The sequence below is a fragment of the Protopterus annectens genome, chromosome 13.part0 (genome assembly GCF_019279795.1).
Source record: "Protopterus annectens isolate FY-2018-M chromosome 13.part0, PAN1.0, whole genome shotgun sequence".
NCBI lineage: Eukaryota > Metazoa > Chordata > Ceratodontiformes > Protopteridae > Protopterus > Protopterus annectens.
Window position 1 is genome coordinate 1,261,095,094 of NC_056747.1, and position 20,271 is coordinate 1,261,115,364.

At 44.7% G+C, this 20,271-nt stretch overlaps 1 protein-coding gene across 1 annotated transcript in view; it reads right to left on the reverse strand.

Moving 5' to 3' along the window:
- The window catches only part of NPEPPS (aminopeptidase puromycin sensitive), a 1,948,381-nt gene that overhangs the window by 1,776,183 nt on the left and 151,927 nt on the right, over nucleotides 1–20,271 (reverse strand). The window contains exon 4 of the mRNA XM_044054968.1: nucleotides 637–758. Coding sequence (XP_043910903.1) covers nucleotides 637–758 — 122 coding nt within the window. The remainder of the gene's footprint in view (nucleotides 1–636; nucleotides 759–20,271) is intronic.

Here is a 20,271-nt window from a genome sequence, read left to right on the forward strand (position 1 = left end):
ATGACTGCAACAGTGAAACACGAAGATCATCAGATAAGCTGTACAAAAGTACTTCTTCCCCATTAAAACACCGTATTAACAACACTAAGCACTTAAACCATCTCCCAGAAGTACAACAGCAACAACTTTTACCAAAGAAAAAAAAAAAGTTTAGTTTTAACAACTTTTTAACACAAGTAAAAAAAGTAACTTTAGTTAACTTTTCTTATCTTAAAAAACTTAAAGTGGAACCCCCCCCTCCCCAAAAAAAACCTGTGTCAAGCAATGCAATAAAGTTATCGAACCTTCAATCCTCCACATCCTTCAAAGCAACTCTCTTCATCCTTTCAGAGCTTTCCTGACACTCGTCACCTAGACCTGACATACTAAGCTCAGCTTGAAGGTGAAGACTGAAGATTTAACCCATATAGATAGGCTACTGTAGTAGTGATCCATATGACCATCTTTCCTGATGAGCAATGTACACATATGTGGCAAAAAAGGAAAGGTTACTACTACTTGTGATTTCCACCCATGCCCTTAAATCTGTAGAACCTTAGGAGCTAGGCCACATAGATGGACATCAGCCTGCAACAGATTCCCATGGATCAGAAATTCTACTGCAACACAGCCATATGAAGAACATCTGGCACCTACCTCAAACTGTGTAACTGCAGCAATGCGAACATCTCCTGATGGTGTTGTATATTTGCTTCTGTAAAATCCTTTCATTTTATCATTAAGTTCACCCACAAAATCAATTTTCAAAGTACCAGGACCTGGTAGAATAAAGAAAAAAATGAGAGAGAGATTAAATACCATTCCTACGACTCAACAAATACAAAAGTAGTAGAGAAAGAAGAAGGAATTTTATGGAAAGAATCATTGCAAAGTCATACAGACATATAAAAAACAGAATAAGAGTATGTGGACAGGATTTTTTACTTAAATCTGCAATTATGAACTAAATGTCCTGTGTGAACACAAAATCCTTGAAAAATCATGATTAAGATAAATTAAACCTGTTCAAACCAGTCACATGTATTCCAGGTGGTGGCACATCTATGTTATATATATTTTTTCAGGGAAACAAAGTATGGGAAGAACTTTACCACTTGGCCAGCTGACACCAAAATGCCAAGCAATACATACATTTTTTTTGAAAGATAAACGGATTTAACCTTATCCCAGAACTGATTCCATGAAGTATCACCTATATGTTTAGTAAGAAGAAACCACTCGGTACACCTTTTTTCATTTTCACTGGTTTCCTTGCTACAAGTCATGAAGGTTCCACTACATTTCCTATTAAAACCACATTGCTTCAGAAAATGGAATTGGTCTCAACATGCCTGACATAGCGAGACAGCAGAAATTCTGAAGTTTTCATGCAAGACTGGGCGTCTTCCAGAGGTTAGTAAAGTGCTACAAAAACAACTCAACAACCACCTAGAAAACAGTTTCACTTTAGCTGTTACTATACAATTTTAAATTAACAAAGAATGCGCTACTTGCAAGTCTTGCTTTTATCCCAATCACTAAAACTAAAGTACAGTATGAAAAAAAACTGGCAGCCATCACTTTCCTCACTGGGTACTTTAAAGTGACAAGTGTCAGTTACCAATGAATGCACACAACAAATTTTAAAGGACTACAGCTCTTAGCAATAAAAACCCTGCCTATTCACATTGTTTGTAGTCAAGAAAATGGACTACAGTTTTACAAGTAGTGTTTTACCTCCTAGCTCCCTTGGCCCAGAAAGTATCACCTCTAGAAACCTATTCTCATTTAGCTTTCAACCTGTCGCCACGTCACTTATCCGTACCCTAATCAAAAAACTAAAACCCATCATACTATCGGCTAACTTCCTGCTGAACACCTACAAAATATCAGCTTATGCTATTGCATACCCGGTATCGATATTTATCAATCGAACCACAGAAGAAGCTAAAATTCCCACGCTCTGGAAAATATCCTATGTAGTCCCACTCCATAAAGAAAGTAGCTCTACTGAATGTTCTAACTACAGGCCTATAGCTATACTCTCTCCACTTGCAAAGATTATGAAAAATTTATTCAGAGACAGTTCATGCACCACCTATTCCATAACCACCTCATGGCAGATACCCAGCATGGTTTCAGACCTCACCATAGCACTAACTCAGCCCTACTAGCCTTTACCAACACCATAAACCATAATCGAAGCAATAACCATATTTCTTCAGCCCTCTTCTTGGATCTCTCCAAGGCATTCAATATGGTTGACCACCAACTATTAATCCACACCCTGCAAACACTGTCTAGATCCCTAAAGCCCTTCAATGGTTTAAATCCTAAGTAGTAGACAACAAGCTGTTCTTTGGCAGAATAAACTCTCTATCCTACTACCCAACACCCTTGGAGTACCACAAGGCTCTATACTAGGGCCCCTGTTATTTTCCATCTTCATGAACGATATGAATACTGTCATCCCAGAAGTCAGCTGTATCCAATATGCTGACGACTCTACCCTGATTTGCTCAGCCACATCCCCAATAGAGTTACAGTTAGCTACCCAGACCACCTTTAACACAATAGAAAACTGGCTTTCTGAACGCCTGATACTAAATCTTAAAAAAACTAAAATGCTGTTATTTTTACCTACACAAAGGTCTACTGTCATCAACTTTATAATAAGAGCAAATGATGGCACAATAATCTCCCCTGAACTCTCTACTAAACTATTAGGTGTCATTACCGATAATAATCTAAAATTCGACCTACATGCTAACCAATTGATCAAAACCATCAACAAAAACAAGTTATGTACTCACCATAACGTTCGATGTATGTAGTCCAACTCACCTTACATTCTTGCCCGTGGGTTCGGAACCGAACCTCGGCTCCGACTCGGCCATACTCTAGCTCGAAGTCTTCAATTGGCTCATGGCTAAGAGGTATCCCATCATGCAACAGGTCTATTCCCCAGATCTTGTTTGCTGCAAGCTCACACACATACACACTGAGAACAACCCCAACAGAAAGGACTACTGACACCTAGAGATAATACCCCAGGTCCTCCAGGAGGGGGAAGAAGGGAGGGTTAGTAAGAATGTGTGGACTACATACATCGAACGCTATGGTGAGTACATAACTTCTTGATGATATTCAGTCCAATCTCGCCTTCATTCTTACCCGTGGGATTGCACCTTGATCTTGGGTGGCTCAGTGAAAAATACTCGAGCACCATGGAACCAAAGGAAATCTGCCTCTAGAGATCAGATCTAATTTGTAGTGACTGAGGCGAAGCCCATGTTGCTGCAGCATAAATATTATCCATAGACACCCTAGCCTGAAACGCAGTTGAGGTAGCCACAGATCGTGTAGAATGAGCCTTCACTTTAAAGGGTAATTCTTTGCCATTGGAAGCATAAATAAATGAGATGCAATTGGAGATCCAGCGAGACAAGGTTACCTTAGAAACGGGAACCCCAAGTCTAGTGTCTGAAAAAGAGACAGACATTTGATCTGATTTCCTGAAATCTTTTGCCCTATGTAAATAGAAACGCAATTGTCTAGGAGCATCTAGCTGACGAAACTTAGATTCTGCTTTGTTGGAGAATTCAGGAAAAAACACAGGCAACTCAATGGATTGGTTGATCTTGACAACAGAGGCAATCTTTGGAACAAAAGGGTTGGTTCTTAAGGAAACCCTATCTTTGTGAAACACCAAATAAGATGGCCTAATCGATAATGCTTGGAGTTCAGAAATCCACCTGGCTGAAGTTATGGCTACCAAGAATACGGTCTTCCCTGAAACAAATTTAATGTTACACGTAGCTGCAGCCTCAAAGGGAGTTGAAGTGAGCTTCTGTAGTACAAAATTGAGGTCCCATGGCATCACTGGATCAAAGACTGGAGATCGGAGTAACAATGTCCCTCTCAGAAAAGTCCTACAAAGCCTATGAGCCATAATGTTGGGCTCATTAGCACCGTGAAAGGTAGAAATCGCTGCCAATTGTACTTTAATGGTTGCCGCAGCTGAACCCTGACTGAATAGTTGAGAAAGAAATTCCAATGTTGCTGAAATAGGCGCCGTATAAGGATCAATATGTCTCTCACAGGCCCAAATAGAAAATCTCTTACACTTACTGAAATAAATCTTCCTAGTAGAAGGCTTGTGGGAAGATGATAGAATATGGACCACTTCTGGGGAAAAATCATGAAGCCTGACTAAAGACGGAAATGGAGCAGCCAAGCTGTCAACTTGAGGGTCTGGATGGAGGGATGGAAAGTACAGTTGTGTACACTTACCATAAATGTAGATGTTAGAGTGTATTCACTGTTGCAGTCATTACATTTGGGTTATCTGCTTGCAGGTAGCCCTCAGTAGGCCTGATTAACAAAGTCTTGGGTCCTGCGTCAGTTGCTGTCCCTTCTTCCATGACGTCAGGTCGTCAGGGATATAATACATGCAGCAGACGCCATTACATCAGTTTTTCTTGCCCCAGATGACAGGTGCCCCCCTAATGGGAAGCAATTAAATATAAAAGCACAAAGATATACCTCCAACAAAAAAGCAAATACACCAAAAAGGCTTTTAAGCATAGTAAAGGAAAGTAGAGGTATAGCCAAAAGAAGTTAGGGGGATGGAGGGAGGGTAACCAGGACTGCAAAAGTGAATACACTCCAACATCTACATTTATGGTAAGTGTACACAACTGTACTATGTTCTTCATGTTTCACTGCTGCAGTTATTACATTTGGGTAGATTCTCAAAGCTATGATTTGGAGGAGGAATTTAGATAGCATTAGGGCCAGCTATAAGACCCTGCAACACTGCAGTGGCAAAGCCAGCTCTGGATTTAGAGAAAATTGGCAAATGATAATGCTTGGTGAAAGTATGTACAGAACTCCAGGTAGCAGCTTCTAGGATGTCCCTGGTAGGGACGCACCTGAGAAAGGCTGTAGAGGTAGATGCAGCCTTGGTGGAGTGAGGTCTGAACCCCTGGGGGATAGGTTTTCCATTGTGCTTACAGCAGAAATGAATGCAATGGCTTATCCATTTAGAAATGGTTTGCTTTGAAATAACCTTCCCCTCTGCCCCTGCAGCAAATGCCACCAGCAGTTGTTCAGATTTCCTTTGAGGTTTAGTCCTGTCCAAGTAGAATCTAAGTTGTCTGTGCACATCTAAGGAATGCAGTATCCGTTCCTCTTTATTCTGTGGATTGGGAAAGAAGTTTGGCAAATGAATGGAATGATTAAGAGCCACACTGGATACCACCCTGGGCATGAAGGATGGATTGGTTCTGAAAGACACCCTGTCCACATGAAAGATGATGAAAGGCTCCACTGCCATAAGGGACTGTAATTCAGATACCCTTCTAGCTGAAGTGATTGCTAAAAGGAAAGCCGTTTTCCAAAAAAGAAATTTTAAGTCTGCAGCAGCAGCTGGCTCGAAAGGAGGTACAGTGAGTTTCTCCAAGACAAAGTTAAGGTCCCAGGCTGGGGTTGGAGCTCTCCTGGGTGGTCTCAAATTTTTGGCCCCTCTGAGGAACTGCTTGAGCAGTGGATGAGAGAAGAGGGGAAGTTCTGTGTTACAATGAGCTGAAATGGTTGAGGCATTGATTTTAATGGAGGAGAAAGACAGGCCCTTGTGAAGCATCTCCGTTAAGTATTGTAAAATCTGAGGTAAATTGGGTGCTGCTGTGCTCATCCCTTGAGATTGGTTCCAGGCACAGAACCATTTCCATTTTTCAGCATAATATTTTCTAGTACTAGGCCTCCTTGCCTCTAAAATGATATCCATCACAGGTTTGCTGAGAGATGGTAAAGGAGAGATTAAATAATTAGCCAGGCTGCAAAGTTCAGTGTTAGAGGCTGAGGGTGCAGAATCTGGTTCTCCTGCTGAGACTGCAGGGAAGGAGTCGGAGGCAAGTGCCTTGGAGATAACAGTGACACACTGCACAGGAGGGGGTACCAGTGTTGGCGCGGCCAGTCTGGAACAATCAAAATCATCCTTGTTTTGTCCCGTTTGATTTTTAGTAGCACTGTGGAGAGCAGAAGCAGAGGGGGAAGGCATAGACTGATAGCTGAAGGACAGAGCATCCACTTTCCAGGCTTGGTTGTGGTGAGTTCTTGTGCAACATTTGTCCAATTGGTAGTTCTGGGGAGAGGCAAACAGGTCTATATCTGGACTCCCCCATTTGCTTGTCAACATGTTGAAAATCCTTGGTTCCAGTTTCCACTCGTGTGGGTCCATGAGGTTTCTGCTTAGTCTGTCTGCCAGTGTATTTAATTTTCCTGGCAGGAATTGAGCTTGTAGGTGCACTTGGTAGCTCAAGGTTGTGTTCCACAATGCCATGGCTAGTCTGCAGAGGGGGTAAGAATGTGTACCCCCCTGCTTGTTTATGTACCACATAACAGTGGTGTTGTCAGTCTTTACCATTAGTTGTCCTGAAAGAATGTGGTCCTTGAAGGCTGTCAGAGCATTCTGTACAGCTAACATTTCTTTTTGATTGATATGCAGGTGCATTTGACTTGGGTTCCATTTGCCCTGAATGCACTTCTCTGCCAGGTGAGCCCCCCATGCATAGTCTGTGCGTCTGTTAGGGTTTGGGCGGCAGGGGGTTGTGTGAAAGGTAGTCCCTTGTTTTGGTGGCAGGCCTCTGCCCACCAAAGGAACTCTAGGCGTAGGCAAGGTATGATAGGAATCATTGTTTCTAGGTCTTGAGAATGTTTGACACCATAGGCTTTTTAGATACCACTGTAGTTTCCTCATATGCAGTCTTGCATATGGAATTAGAAGAATGCAGGAGGCCATGAACCCCAAGGCTTGCAGTATTTGTCTTGCAGATAGCAGGGTTTTTGTGGCCACTTGTTTGAAGTAGGTTGTCAAATGAATTTGTTTCTCAGGCGTGAGGTAAGCCATCTGGAAAGTTGTATTCAAGCTTGCTTCCAGGAATATAATTTGTTGAGAGGGTACCAGGTGTGATTTCTTTTTGTTTATGGTGTACCCCAGACAAGTTAGAACCCTTTGCACAAAGGTCAGATGATTCAAAAGTATGTCCTGGCTTTCTGCCTGAATTAGACAATCGTCCAGGTATGGGTATATTTGAATACATCTTTGCCTGCAAAATGCAATGACTAGAGCTAGGCACTTTGTGAATACCCTGGGCGCAGTAGATAAGCCAAAGGCCAGTGCAGAGAACTGACAGTGTGTGTAGCCTGCTTTGAAGCATAGGTATCTCTTCTGCAAGATTCCCTGATTGGATTGTGCAGGTATGCTTCTTTTAAATCTAGTGTTGCCACCCAGGCATCTTTTCCTAGCATAGGAAGCAATTGGTGAAGAGTCAGCATCTTGAATTCTGGAATCTCCAAAAAGGTGTTTAGAGTAGACAGGTCCAGGATAGGACGCCATGAATGGTCTTTTTTGGGTACCAGGAAAAGTCTTTAGTAGAAACCTTGTCCCTTTTCCTCTTCTGGTACCAGTTGAATAGTCCCCATGCTTGAGAGAGAAAGTACTTGTTTTTGGGCCTCTGCCCACTGATTTGGGGGTAGGTCCAGCCACCCACTTGGTGTTGGCAACATGTGTAAGTGAAATCTGTATCCCTGGGACACTATTTAAAACCCATTTGTCCTGGGTAACGAGTTGCCAATTTTTTGCATGAAGAGCAATCTTTCCCCCCAAAGGGGCAGTCAGTTGATAAGCGCTTGGAAATTTAAGTCATTGAGACAGTTTACCATAGGGGGAGTCTTATTATTCCCAGATTTGGAAGTGGAGGCTCCCCACTGCTTAGTTGTTTGTGTGTCCCTGGGACTGAAACCTGGGTTTTATGCTGTGTCTGGGTTTGGCTTGAGAAGACCTGGAAGGGGCTGGACAGGACCAATTCTTAGAGGGCCAGTGCCTACTAAATCTAGGAGGCTGAACTTGTAAAAAAAATCTAACAGTTTGCATAGATTTAGCTTTATCTTCCATCTTTTTAAGAACTTCCTCAGCCTTGTTGCCAAACAGGCGGTCCTGATTTAAAGGAGCATCCAACAATTTAGCTTTAACATGATCAGGCACAGATTGCTCCTTAAGCCAAGCATGCCTTCTGAGCACAGACTCAGTAACAGCAGCCCTGCAAGAGGCCTCTAATGAAACAAAACCACATTGCGGCATTAAATCCTGTAATTCTTTATTTTCCATACAGTCAGGAATCAACATAATTTTCTGTTTAAGCAGTCCAATAACATGTTGCTGATACTTTAACATATGAAACTGACAGTTTAAAGCTCTAATGGCCAAGGTTGCAGAAGTGTAAACCTTCTTACCCCATCTATCCAGCGTCCTGGAGACTATCAGAAGGGGTAGTATTTTTAGCAGTAGAAGCCTTAATGCCATTGGGCCCCTGTGAAATAGTCTCTGGATCTGCAATAGGATTTTTAAAAAAGGAACTTGTGGGACTCAGGGACCCTGTAGTATCTGTCAGGTTTTCTGGGAACAGGAGGCAGGGAATCAGGGGTCAAAGTAGATTCCAAAAAAGCATAATCAACAATGTCTAGTACAGGAGGAATAGCTAAAGGCCTATGCTGAGGTAGGAGAAGGAAATCCTTAAGTCTCTTTTTTGAATCAGAAAAATCCTGGCTTTCCCAGTGGAAATACTCCCTTAGAGTATGTAAGGTTTCCCCAAAAGAAAAATCCTCAGGAGGGGAAGCAGAGGGAATGGAGTCCTCTGCATCAGAATTTTCATAAGTAGACAAGGGCAAACCCAGATCATCAGGAATTAGAAAAAACAGAATCCTGATCAGAAGATTCATAATCAACTTCAGTCCTAGGCCTCCTGGGGGGGGGGGGTGGGTGGCTACCCCTGATTAGAGTTATTAGATCTTCAGCCATTCTTATCATTTGTTTTTTTAGGTATAGAGGCCTGAGCATGTGGCCTGGGCGTCGTTTTTTTAAGGCATGGATCGAGATTTAGGCCTAAGTAAAGAAGGAGACGCCTGTTTAATATGCAAGTCCGTAGGCCTGAATACACCCTCAGAAGCCTGTGCCTGCACAGCGGCTCCGGACCCATCCAATGTAGAGACATCCGGGGGTTCCATAGTTGAAGTATCTCGTGGCATACCGGACTCCGAATGGGTCTCAGTAGAGGCCTGCGAATCAGAAGTAGCGGGCATCAGGGGCTGCAAAAGCACCTCACTGAGTACTGGCGTCTCGGCGGCCTGTCTATCTTTGCATTTTTTTGGAATCCCGGTAGTCAGATGGCTAACGGACAACATTTCTGGATAATTAAACCGAGAACCGAAATATTTAAAGGCGAAAATATAGCAACGACTGATAGTGTGCTGATTAAATAAAGCGCAAAACTGACAGCAAGGTATATTGTGGTCAGGGCCTAGGCAAGGAATACAGTACGAATGAAAATCTTTGAGGCATTTGCTTTCCACAAGTAATACAAGTAATACAATTATCAACTTTTACTGACATCGGTGAGGAGCAAGAAAGTTTCCCTAATGGGGTACTTGGCTTTAGTTGAAGACTTTGGTTCTGAAAATGAAAATTTCAGGAGTCGGCCGACTGACACTTGCGAACCGTTTAAGCTTCACGCACCGCAAAAAAGACTGATGTAATGGCGTCGGCTGCATGTTTTATACCCGACGACCTGACGTCATGGAAGAAGAGACAGCAACTGATGCAGGACCCAAGACTTTGTTAATCAGGCCGACTGAGGGCTACCTGCAAGCAGATAACCCAAATGTAATGACTGTAACAGTGAAACACGAAGAACATCTGTCCTGACATACGAGTCTGCAGATCTGGAGCTGGGTCCAGAATCCAGGGCTTGTCCATTAGATAGGGTTGAAGGAAGGGAAACCAAATCTGACTATGCCAGTGTGGGGCAATGAGGATCACTTTGCTTCCCAAAGACTGTGCTTTCTGAATGACCTTTGATATGAGAGATAACGGTGGAAAGGAGTAGAGAAGACCGGAGGGCCAGTCGTGAGCCAGTGCGTCCCTGGGTGTCTCCCCCTCCGGAGGGATAAGGGTGAAGTAGCTGCCGCATTTGGCATTGAGGGGGCTGGCAAATAGATCGCAGCAAGGCTGACCCCACCTGTGGAATATCTCTTCCGCAACATAACTGTTCAGGGACCACTCGTGAGGCATCAGGATAGCTCTGCTCAGCCGGTCGGCAAACACGTTGAACTTCCCCGGTATGTGCGTTGCAACTAGAAAGTGTTGGGAAGACACCGCCCACTGCCAAACTCAAAGTGCCTCTCTGCAAAAGGGGTATGACTTGGTTCCTCCCTATTTGTTCAGGTACCATACCACTGACATGTTGTCTTGAGTGGATTGCAATTGTCCCTAGAGGGAGAAAGCTCTGAAGTGCCTGCAACGCTAATACTGCTGTCATCTCCAGGACATTGATATGTAAATGGGTCTCATGATCCTGCCACGTGCCTTGGACAGTCCTGCAAAGATAATGCCCCCTCCACCTGATCTGGGAGGCATCCGTGGTCACCGTGACAACTGGCGAAGATGGGACAAAAGGATTGCCCACGTTGAGATTGATGACCTGAAGCCACCAGCTTAGATCCCGCTTGCACGTGTCCGTAATACAATGAGAGACTGGAAGATGCTGTAGTGACCATTGGGCGAAAAGCAGCCACTGAAAAACCCTCATGTGTAGTCTGGCAAGGGGAACTAGCATGATCGTGGCAGCCATGATCCCTAATAACTTGAGGACCACTTTTGCTTCGGACCTTCCTCAATGGTAGTAAGGCGTAGACCTGCTGTTGTAAAGCCTGAATTCTGTCTTCTGGTAAGAAGGCCCTCAAAGCACCATATCTATCTCGGCGCCGATAAAAGTGACATGCTGTGAGGGCAACAAGGCAGAATTTTGTTCAATTTAGAGTAATTCCTAACCTTTGGCACAGTGTAATGCTGGCGTCCCTGGTCTAACGGTAGATGCCTGGTGGTGGCAGAAAGGAGCCAGTCGTCCAGGTACGGAAACACTTGGAATCCCTGACGTCTCAAGTGAGCCGTTACCACTGCCATGTATTTGGTGAACACCCTGGGGCTGTGGTGAGACCAAAGGGCAGAGCGCGAAACTGAAAATGACTGGTCTCCCAGCCGGAAGCGTAGATGACTTTTCGATGCCTTGTCCATCTTGATATGGTAGTAAGCATCTTTGAGGTCGATGGAGCACATCCACACATCTTTCCCTAACGGAGGGAGTACAGACTGTAAGGTGATCATGCGTAACTTGGACATTTGTACATGAAGGTTCAATCGGCTGAGATCCAAGATGGGTCTCAGGTCCCCTGTTCTTTTCGGCACCAAAAAGAATTTGGAGTAAGACCCTAATCCTACTGGGTCTGCAGGGACAGGCTGGATGGCTCCCTTCGAAAGCAACTTTATTTCTAAAGTTGTGGAATCCCTGTGACTGGGTGGAACGTCTGGGATTCTCTTTGGTGGCAGGGAAGGAGAAGAAGGGAATATGATAACCTCTGGAAATGATCTTTAATACCCAATCGTCTTGGGTGAAGTCTTGCCAGGCTCCTGGATATAAAGAAATGCGACCCCAGACCAGCTCCAGAGATGCACAGTCGGGCCTCCCTTCAGGAGCGCTGGTAGAGAGAACCACAAAAGGAATCACGGTCCCCCTGGTTATGCGGGTCTCCTCTGCCTCTAGGGCGGCATCTACCTGAATTTCCACCCCCTCTCCCCTGCCTCCGGAGGGGGAATCACTTTGTGCGCCCTGAAAAAACCTCTGTGACTTTCTGAACCACATTTTCCCACCCTTCTGGTCCTTGGGGTAAGGTCTAGAGGGCATGGAAAAACAGACTCCCACGGCAGACAGGGTTTTTCCTTCTTGTTCGCACCTAGTGAGTGTGTCCTTCACCTTGGCTCCGAACGATGAACCATCAAAGGGGGCACTGGGGAATGTAGACTTGAATGCCTCCGCGAAATTGCACTGGCGCATCCAGGAGGGTCTCCTAAGAGACACTCCAAAACCCGCTGCTCTACTCGCTCTGTCGGCTGCATATGAGATCAGCCTCATGGAGGAGTTGGTAAGAGAATCTAGGGTAGACATCTGTGCATTGACCTTCTGTGCCACGGCATCAGAAATGTTACCCTGTAGAGAATCTCCTAGCTCTTTTAGGAGATCTCTCTGGAGCTTTGTAAAATGCATTAAGCAGTTCAACGACCGCAGTGTAATGGCCGCTGAGGTAAACACACTCTTCCCATACCTGTCCATAGCCTGGGACTCCTTGTTAGGCAGACAGACGGTAGACGAAGTTTCAGCAAGTTCCTTCTTGGTGGCCACTGCCACCACAATTGCATCTACTGGAAAGCCTTTAGTTAGATATTTCTTGTCAGAGGGGGCAGACAAAAATTTATTGGGTCTCCTAGGGACAGCTTTAACAGTGTCAGGAGTTTCCCACACCTTTCGACAGACAAAATCTAGTAGCTCATCAAAAGGTTGAAAAACCCAAAAGGCGGAAGGTTGAGACCCGAAAACCTTCAGGAACACTGACTCCTCATCAGAAGAGGATTTGGGGGACCAGCCGCCTCTCTGCTTCAAGATCTCCAGGATATCTGAAAAAGATATCTTCAGATGATGATGACTTGGGGGACCCCTTTGCCTCCTCAAGGTCAGTGTCGGACGTGAGAGACTCATCCAGGGAGTCAAGGTGTTACCTCTTACACAATCTCCTTCTGGCGGGCTCCTCAGGCAAAAGCTCTGGGGAGACTTCAGAAAGTTGGTGACCACTCATGGAGGTATCCTGAGGCTTAGGGTCTCCACTGCCCATGGACAGAGCGAGATCCGAAACAGACACCGGTGCTGGAGGGGGCAGAGTATTGGTGCCGTAGGATGCAGCTAACTACCTGGTCAGCACGCTTCTCATAACCTCAAAGGCTGACCCCCCACCCACCGGCTCCGAAGGCCGACTAGGTGTACAGGAAACAGTAGTAGCCCTCGGTGCCGAAGAGATGAGGTCCGAAGCAGATGTCGGGTCCAAGTTCACTCGAGCCGAAGCCCCGAGAGGAAGGCTCGGAACAGATGGATATCTACCCAATCCCTCCCCCTCAGGTCCGACCGGAGGATCGTGGACCCTCGACCCTGTGGACAGAGCCAATGGGGTTGGAGCGGAAATCGGAACAGAGAGGCGAGACTACTGGAACCGACCTAACGGCACCCGACAGAACCAACAACTCTGGCTCTGAAGGCTGAGAAAGGCTCGGAGGAGGAGCAACAAAGGATGAAGAGGCCATAAGCTCTGGAGCCAACTGGGTCAGAGCCAAAATCAATTTGGCCAACACCGATGACTGAAGCAGTTTCTTCACCACCCTACCAACTTCATCGGAAAGGGTCCTGGAAGACCTGGAGGATAATGTAGGAGATCTGGATCTCCCTAAAGAAGGGGACTTGCGTGAAGGAGAAACCGGTCGAATAATTGGAGACAGTCTCCGAAACAAAATATCCGTGACCGGCTCCGAAAGGCTGGGAGCAGATATGGACTTGGAGACTACCTTCTGTCGGCACCGAGGGCAATGGAACCGAAGGAGAAGCTGTTCTAGCAACTTTCTCTGGCGGCTCCGAAGAAATGGACGGAGCCGGAGAAGGCTTCTTAGAAGTCTTTTTGTCCTTTTTAGCTGGAGACGATAATGCACTGGAAGACTTAGCCAAGTCTTCCTTGAAGTATTTAAGCAGTCCTTTCAAAATGAACTTGTTCTTCCTCTCCTGTGGCACACGGAGACTGAATGAATGACAAAACAAGGACTCTTGGGGGTGAATAGCCCCCAAACAGTACACGCACAGAGTGCCCACCAGTTAAAGACATTTTATTGTTACATTCAACACACTTTTTAAAGCCTGAAGGCCTGTGTTCCTTAGAATCCTTGGACATGTTGAAAGTAACAAAGTAATATGTACACACACTAGACCCAACTAACCCCGCACGAGAAACAGAGCCTCTAACTAAAACGGCCAAGAAACTGGCAGGAAAGACAACAGGGAGGACTAGGTCCTTTTAACTTAAATGGGCCAAACCCGTGGGGAAAGAAACAAACGGGATACCAAAACGGCCAAGACAAGGCCACAAAAAACAGCAAAAGAAAAACAAAGGCAGTAAAACACCACTACCACACACACAGAGCTATGAAAATAGCTTTTTTTGAGCAACAACAAATCAAAAGTTTATAAAAATTTTATCAACAGTATACTTAGCCACGGCCAAAAGCGAGACCACGTCTGAGTGTAACGAGCGGCAAACGAGATCTGGGGAACAAACCTGTTGCATGATGGGATACCTCAGCCACGAGCCAATTGAAGACTTTGAGCTAGAGTCTGCCCGAGTCGGAGCCAAAGTTTGGCTCCGAACCCACGGGTAAGAATGAAGGCGAGATTGGACTACATAACATACTAGGATCACTTTACAGAACAAAAGCCTTCCTAACCCCCCCAGCCAAAGTTGCCATAGCTCAATCGCACCTTCTCCCTACTCTTCTGTATGCATCCCCTCTTCTCTCTAATGTTAACAAGACTGTCCTGAACAAACTCTCAATCTGTTATAACCACATTGCCAAATCTGCCACTGGGCTGCCTTTTAGGACACATCATTGCATCCATCTAACCCAGCTTGGATGGCTTGAACTACCCAGTCTAATACTATATAACCAATTGGTTATGGCCCATAAAATCATATATAACCCCGATAATAACCCTGCACTCAAAAATCTTGTCAACCTCTATAATAATCCTAGACTGCTGTGCTCCAACAGACTCCTTTATTCAGATATGTAAAACTAATAACTCAGCCGGTGACTCTCTTCGTAAATTCTGTAGGTAGACTGTGGAACTCTACCAGCTGATATTACCTTACTTTCTTCACTAGGTCAGTTTAAAACTAGGCTCAAACACCATCTGGGAACAAAGTGGTTATGTCACTGTATCAAGCCTGGTTAACCTTTCTCTGGAATGTGTAAATCTGCTATGCAGTCTACTATGTAATTTAATCAGATTTTCTCTCGTTGAATAACTTTACCTAACGAATTGTTATAATGTTTGCTCTTCTAATCACTGAAAATATTCTATATGTAATTTGCATTGTCTGCCCATTCACTCGCTGTAAATAATCTATTTGTAATATGTGACATGTTATGTTGGATTTGTTATTCCTTGGAGCTTTCCTCCCCCAGGCCTCCGCTGAAAATGGACATGCATCCAGTTGGACTATCCCAGTCAACAAATGTAAAATAAATAAAAGTTAAAAGTAAGGATGGATCATCACAGTAATTCAGAAAAAAGCACAGACTGAAAAGCGACACAGCTGGACCCTTTTAGTAAATTTGAAACTAAAGTTTATTGTCGGACAGTCAAAGGTGGTATTTCTAGATATAAAGCTACTAAAAACTAATGGTCACTGGACCCAAGCATCAATATTTTTATACTCTCTCCAAAATTTGTAAAACATGGACAAACCCCCCAAGAAAGACCTATTCTGTCTGGTTATGGATCCTTGACGGAACCAACTTCTGTTTTTTTCTATCAAAACTTCCACTTCCAGTAGTAAGCTTAGTGAAGCTAGGTTAAAATATTCTACAGAGTTTTGATGCACATCAAAAAACTAAACATAAATGCCTATTAGGTGATGTCCATATACAGCAAAACCAGTTTGTGTGTACATTAGAGAAGTTTCATTATATGATTAAAGTGCACTAGGATGGTTTAGAGACACTAATATTGATCAACATGCACAGAACTGTATAGCTCTGGTTTTAACACCTGGCTGAGTATGTATTAACAAAATATGTTTTTTACCTTGACCAATGTTATTTACAAGTACACTGTACATCTATGGGTGCTACATTTGCACCAAACAATGCGCACTCAATTCATGGGCTATACTGAAAAAAAAAAAAAAAAAAAAAAAAAAAAACAGCCGCTTACACTTACTATAAATGTAGATGTTAGAGTGCATTCACTGCTGCAGTTCTGACTTGTTCATAGGTATGTACTAGGCTATCAGCACAAGGGCCTAAGTAAGCCTAGCCTGGCTTATGTCACCCAAGAAAGTTACTTTCCTGTGTCCCTGTCTAGCAGAGCCACAGAAGTGATCCCCGGGGTGTATTTCTTATTTCCCATCCACTTATCAAGATTTTTCTTGGAGTGTGCTAATGAGGAACTTTGCTTGACATAGATGATGGGAAGTCTCTGGGACAGGAATCTATCCCTCCAGCACGTCCTGTTTATTGTGGTGACAAGGTTTAGGTACCTAGAGCACTTAGCTTGGAGGGATTGGGATTTCTTTAGGTGTAGCATGCCCAACAGCTCTGGGTTTGACATAGCTTTATATACGTTAGGCAGAGATCACCTCGCAGTAGGCGATATGCTACGGAGTAAAGCTGGAGTTTTTTGAGACTGTCAGTGTAGGGCATCTGCCTGAGGCCAGTAATCCTCTTTGTGAGATACTTCTGTGGCCTTTCCAGCTGCTGCAGACATCTTGTAAGGTACATTCCAAAAGGGGCATTGTACTGTATAATGGGTCTAATGAATGTCTAGTAGAGGGGAACAATAACCTCTTTTTTCCTAGATGAGAACCCTTTTGTGATGAGGTGTGCCAAGTAGGATTTCCTAACTACTGTGGCGATGTGATTATCAAAGGAGAGACTACTGTCCACCTGGGTCCCCAGGTCTCATCACACATTCCGCGTTAAGTAGACTGCTGCCTATGTGGTAGTTCATACAGAGGTTTTACCAAAGGGGATGACCATGCACTTTTTGGCATTGAGCTTGAGGCCATGGCTCTGACACCAGTCATCTGTCTCAGTGAGGCCCTGCTGTAGGATGTCCACATCATTTGGTGACAACTATGGCTTCTAGTTTGCAGTCATCTGCAAACTTCGTTGGCCAAAGGCCTTCTGTGTTGGCCTGTACTTCGGAGAAGTAGATACCAAACATGAGAGCTCCCAGGACTGAACCCTGTGGTACTCAACTTGTCACTGGTTTGAAGTCAGGTTTGGAGTCTGCAACTTTTACAGTGTGGGTTCCGTCAGTGAGCCAAACTGGCAACCCATTTTGTGACACAGGGATTTATACCTAGTTTAGTGAGTTTAGCTATAATTCCAGAATGGGGGATGGTGTCAAAAGCCTTGGCGATGTCAAGGTAGGCCGTGTGAACCACCTTACCCTCATCTACAGCTTTGGTGACTGCCTCAAAGAAATTGATCAGGTTCAGGAGGCATGATCTAACTTTCACAAACCCGAACTGGGTGGGGTCCAGAGTTTGGAGGTTACCAACGTCTTTGTTTAGGAGTTCCATGATGATACTTTCCATGGCCTTCCAGACCAGGCTCGTCAGACTAATAGGGAAATAGTTCCCAGGATCAGTGGTGGCTCCCACTTTGTAGAGTGGGATAACTGTTGCTGTGTGCCATTCAGTGGGCACAAAGCCTGATCTGAGACTATGATTGAACATGGTGCTTAGGTGGGGAGCCAATTCGTTCTGAAGTTCGTGTAAAATGCAGCCTGGGATGTTGTCCAGTCCCATGGAAGCTGTGTTTTTGGCTTTAGAGAGTGCAGTTTTTACCTGCGTAGTTGTGATTGCAGGGACTCTGCACTCTTCCTGCATAGATATGGGCCCTTTAGGGAGTGAGAGGGGGTAAAGTTAAGCACTGAACCTATCTGCCAGGATGTTGGCAGTATCAGTTGGTTCTATAATTTTCATGCCATGCCATTGTGCTGTAAAACTCAGAGCAGATCTGGGTGTTGCCATTGAGATTCTTGACATAGCTATAGAATGCTTTGTGGTTGTCCCTAGAATCAGTGACTATTTTGTTTTTGTAGCTAGCTTTGGTGGATCCTATAAGGATCTCAGCTTCTTACTGAAGCTGACCAGGGAACTTCTCCACTCATGGGATTTTACTCTTTTGCAACAGTATCTTCCTTCTGTTGTAGAGTTTATGGCAGGGGACCACCAGATAGGCTTTCTTTTTTTTTGGAGGATAGCATCTTGGTTCTGTTTGGGCTAGCACGATCCATGCACTTGTGTAAGTGCTTACAGAGTGCATCTGTGTAGGATTCAGCAGTCGTAACTGTATTGTCCATCTGCATGTGTGTCATGAAGTTTGCCACTTCTGTCTTAAGCATGAAGTTGGCTTTGGAGAACTTTTTTACCGTGATTTCCTTAATGGGGGGTGGGGACTGAATGTGGATATCTAGGGTGATTAGCTTATGGTCGGATCTGACCAACGAATAGTTGACTTCAGGTGTGGAACATCGGTCACTCATGCTGGTAATGACTAGGTCTAGGATATTGCTGCCACTGGTGGGGGTGTGGATAAGTTGATCCAGGGCATTGGAATTTATGAATTCCAGAAATGCGTTGAGCGAAGGAGTTGGTAACGTGAGTAGTTTTCCCAGTTAATGGTGGGGTAGTTGAAATTGCCCATTGTTAGGGTGTTTGGATGAACCCTATTTTCCAGTATGTCAAGAAAAAGAGGAGTGGGAATCCTGGGGCATGGTGGGGGATCTGTAGCAAGCTACAATTTGGATTGCAGTTTTGCGCAGAGTTAGTTGCACTTGGATAACCTCAGATGCTTTATGCTGAGCAACTAGCCTGGAGGTGTGGATATCCTTAATGAATATGAACACACCTACAGTGTGGTATGAATTATAGCCTGGTAATGCTGGGTTGCTCTCTGGAGCCATGAACCAGGTCTCAGTCACTGCACAGATATCGATGTTCTCCATTTTAAGGAGTGCCTCGAGGGAGTGCATTTTGAGATTTGGACTGCTAGCATGGAGTAGCATTACCCACAGTTTTTGCTTGCCTGTTCCTGTTACAGTGGTGAATTTGTCATTTGAACCTTGCCTAAAAAGGCACTATAGGGGCAGTAAAAGCCTTAGCCAGTATCCGGAATCCCAGAGGTGACAGGTGCATGCCATCTCTGGCAACGCATCGTGGTCTGTCGACCATGTCATCCCAAGCAGACAGATACTGGATCCCCTTAGAATGACACCAGAAGCTTAGCCAATTGCTGAAGTCAATCATTTTGTCCATGTACTGCGGTACCATTCTGGGCGATGGCAGGATGCTACTCAGTGCTAGGGTCATACCTGCCTGGGCTACAAGATCGGACAGCTCTTCCATGTCTCTTGTCATGCAGTACAGGGAGGTACGTCTCAGGTCATTCACACCAACATGGACAATGAGAGTCATATTTGTACTTGTGGAGTGACCTGAGTGCGTGGGTTATGTGGCGATCCTGGCACCTGACAGGCAGCTGACAGAAACCTTCTCCTTGTTTAGCCTGGTAAGTGGAACATCAGTGTGCCTGACTACAGAGTCACCTATGATTAAGTGTGTGTTGGGTACATCGTTTTGCCTTATGGGCTGTGGTTGAGGGGCACACAGAGTCTGTGGGCTGTGTGTCATTTGGGTTGTGTTGAGGGGTAAAGATTGCTTGCGTTTCTGCTTTGGAGGTTTCTGTTGCTTGAGCAGATTATTATTGAGAGCCTCTGCAAATGTTTTTGTTTCTCTGTGTGGATTTTGGTGGTGTAGGTTTAGTGAGACTATGTGAGGAGTGTGGTGTGGTGCAAGTGTTTACCTTCTCCTCTTGACTGTCAAGTTCAGTCTTGATTGGAGAGAGCTTTACCTCCAGTTTGGCTAGATAAGTGCATCTCTCGCAGGTTGTGGTGTTGGGTGGTAGGAGGAGAGGGTTGTCTGTGTACATAAGGCAATTGCTACATTGCCCCAAGATGCCCAGATTCATCAGATAGACAGGAGAGAAGACTGGGAGTTGACCCTTGGACATGCCTTAATAAAAAAACTACTTTCCTCTAGACAAGTGAGGAAAGTGAGTATAAGAGCTGTTTTTCTCTAAGAAAGTGAGGAAAGTAAGTACAAAAACTGTTTGCCTCTAGGTAAAGAGGAAGGTTGAGTGCTGTAGTAATTTGTAGCTTACTTAGTGTTAACAACAAGTTCTGAACAAGTGCTGAGCACGAATAAGAAAATTCAAGTGCTAAAACTAAGGCTACCTTGTGCTCATCACTCCCACTGACAAGCTAGAATGCTTCCCTCCAACACAGAAAGGCTTGGGGTGCTCAGAAGCTTACACGCAGTCCTGGATACAGCAAATCTGTATCTGGACAAGACTAGTTACAGGAATGGTGGGAAACCAGTGCAAACGCAGGATTTTAAACCAGAAGGTTGAAAGAGATGAAAAAACTGCCCAAACGGCCAATAAATAACAATTTCTGGGCCAAAAACCACTCTTGCGGTAGATAGGCTACCTAGTGCTTACCACTCCCACTGATACGC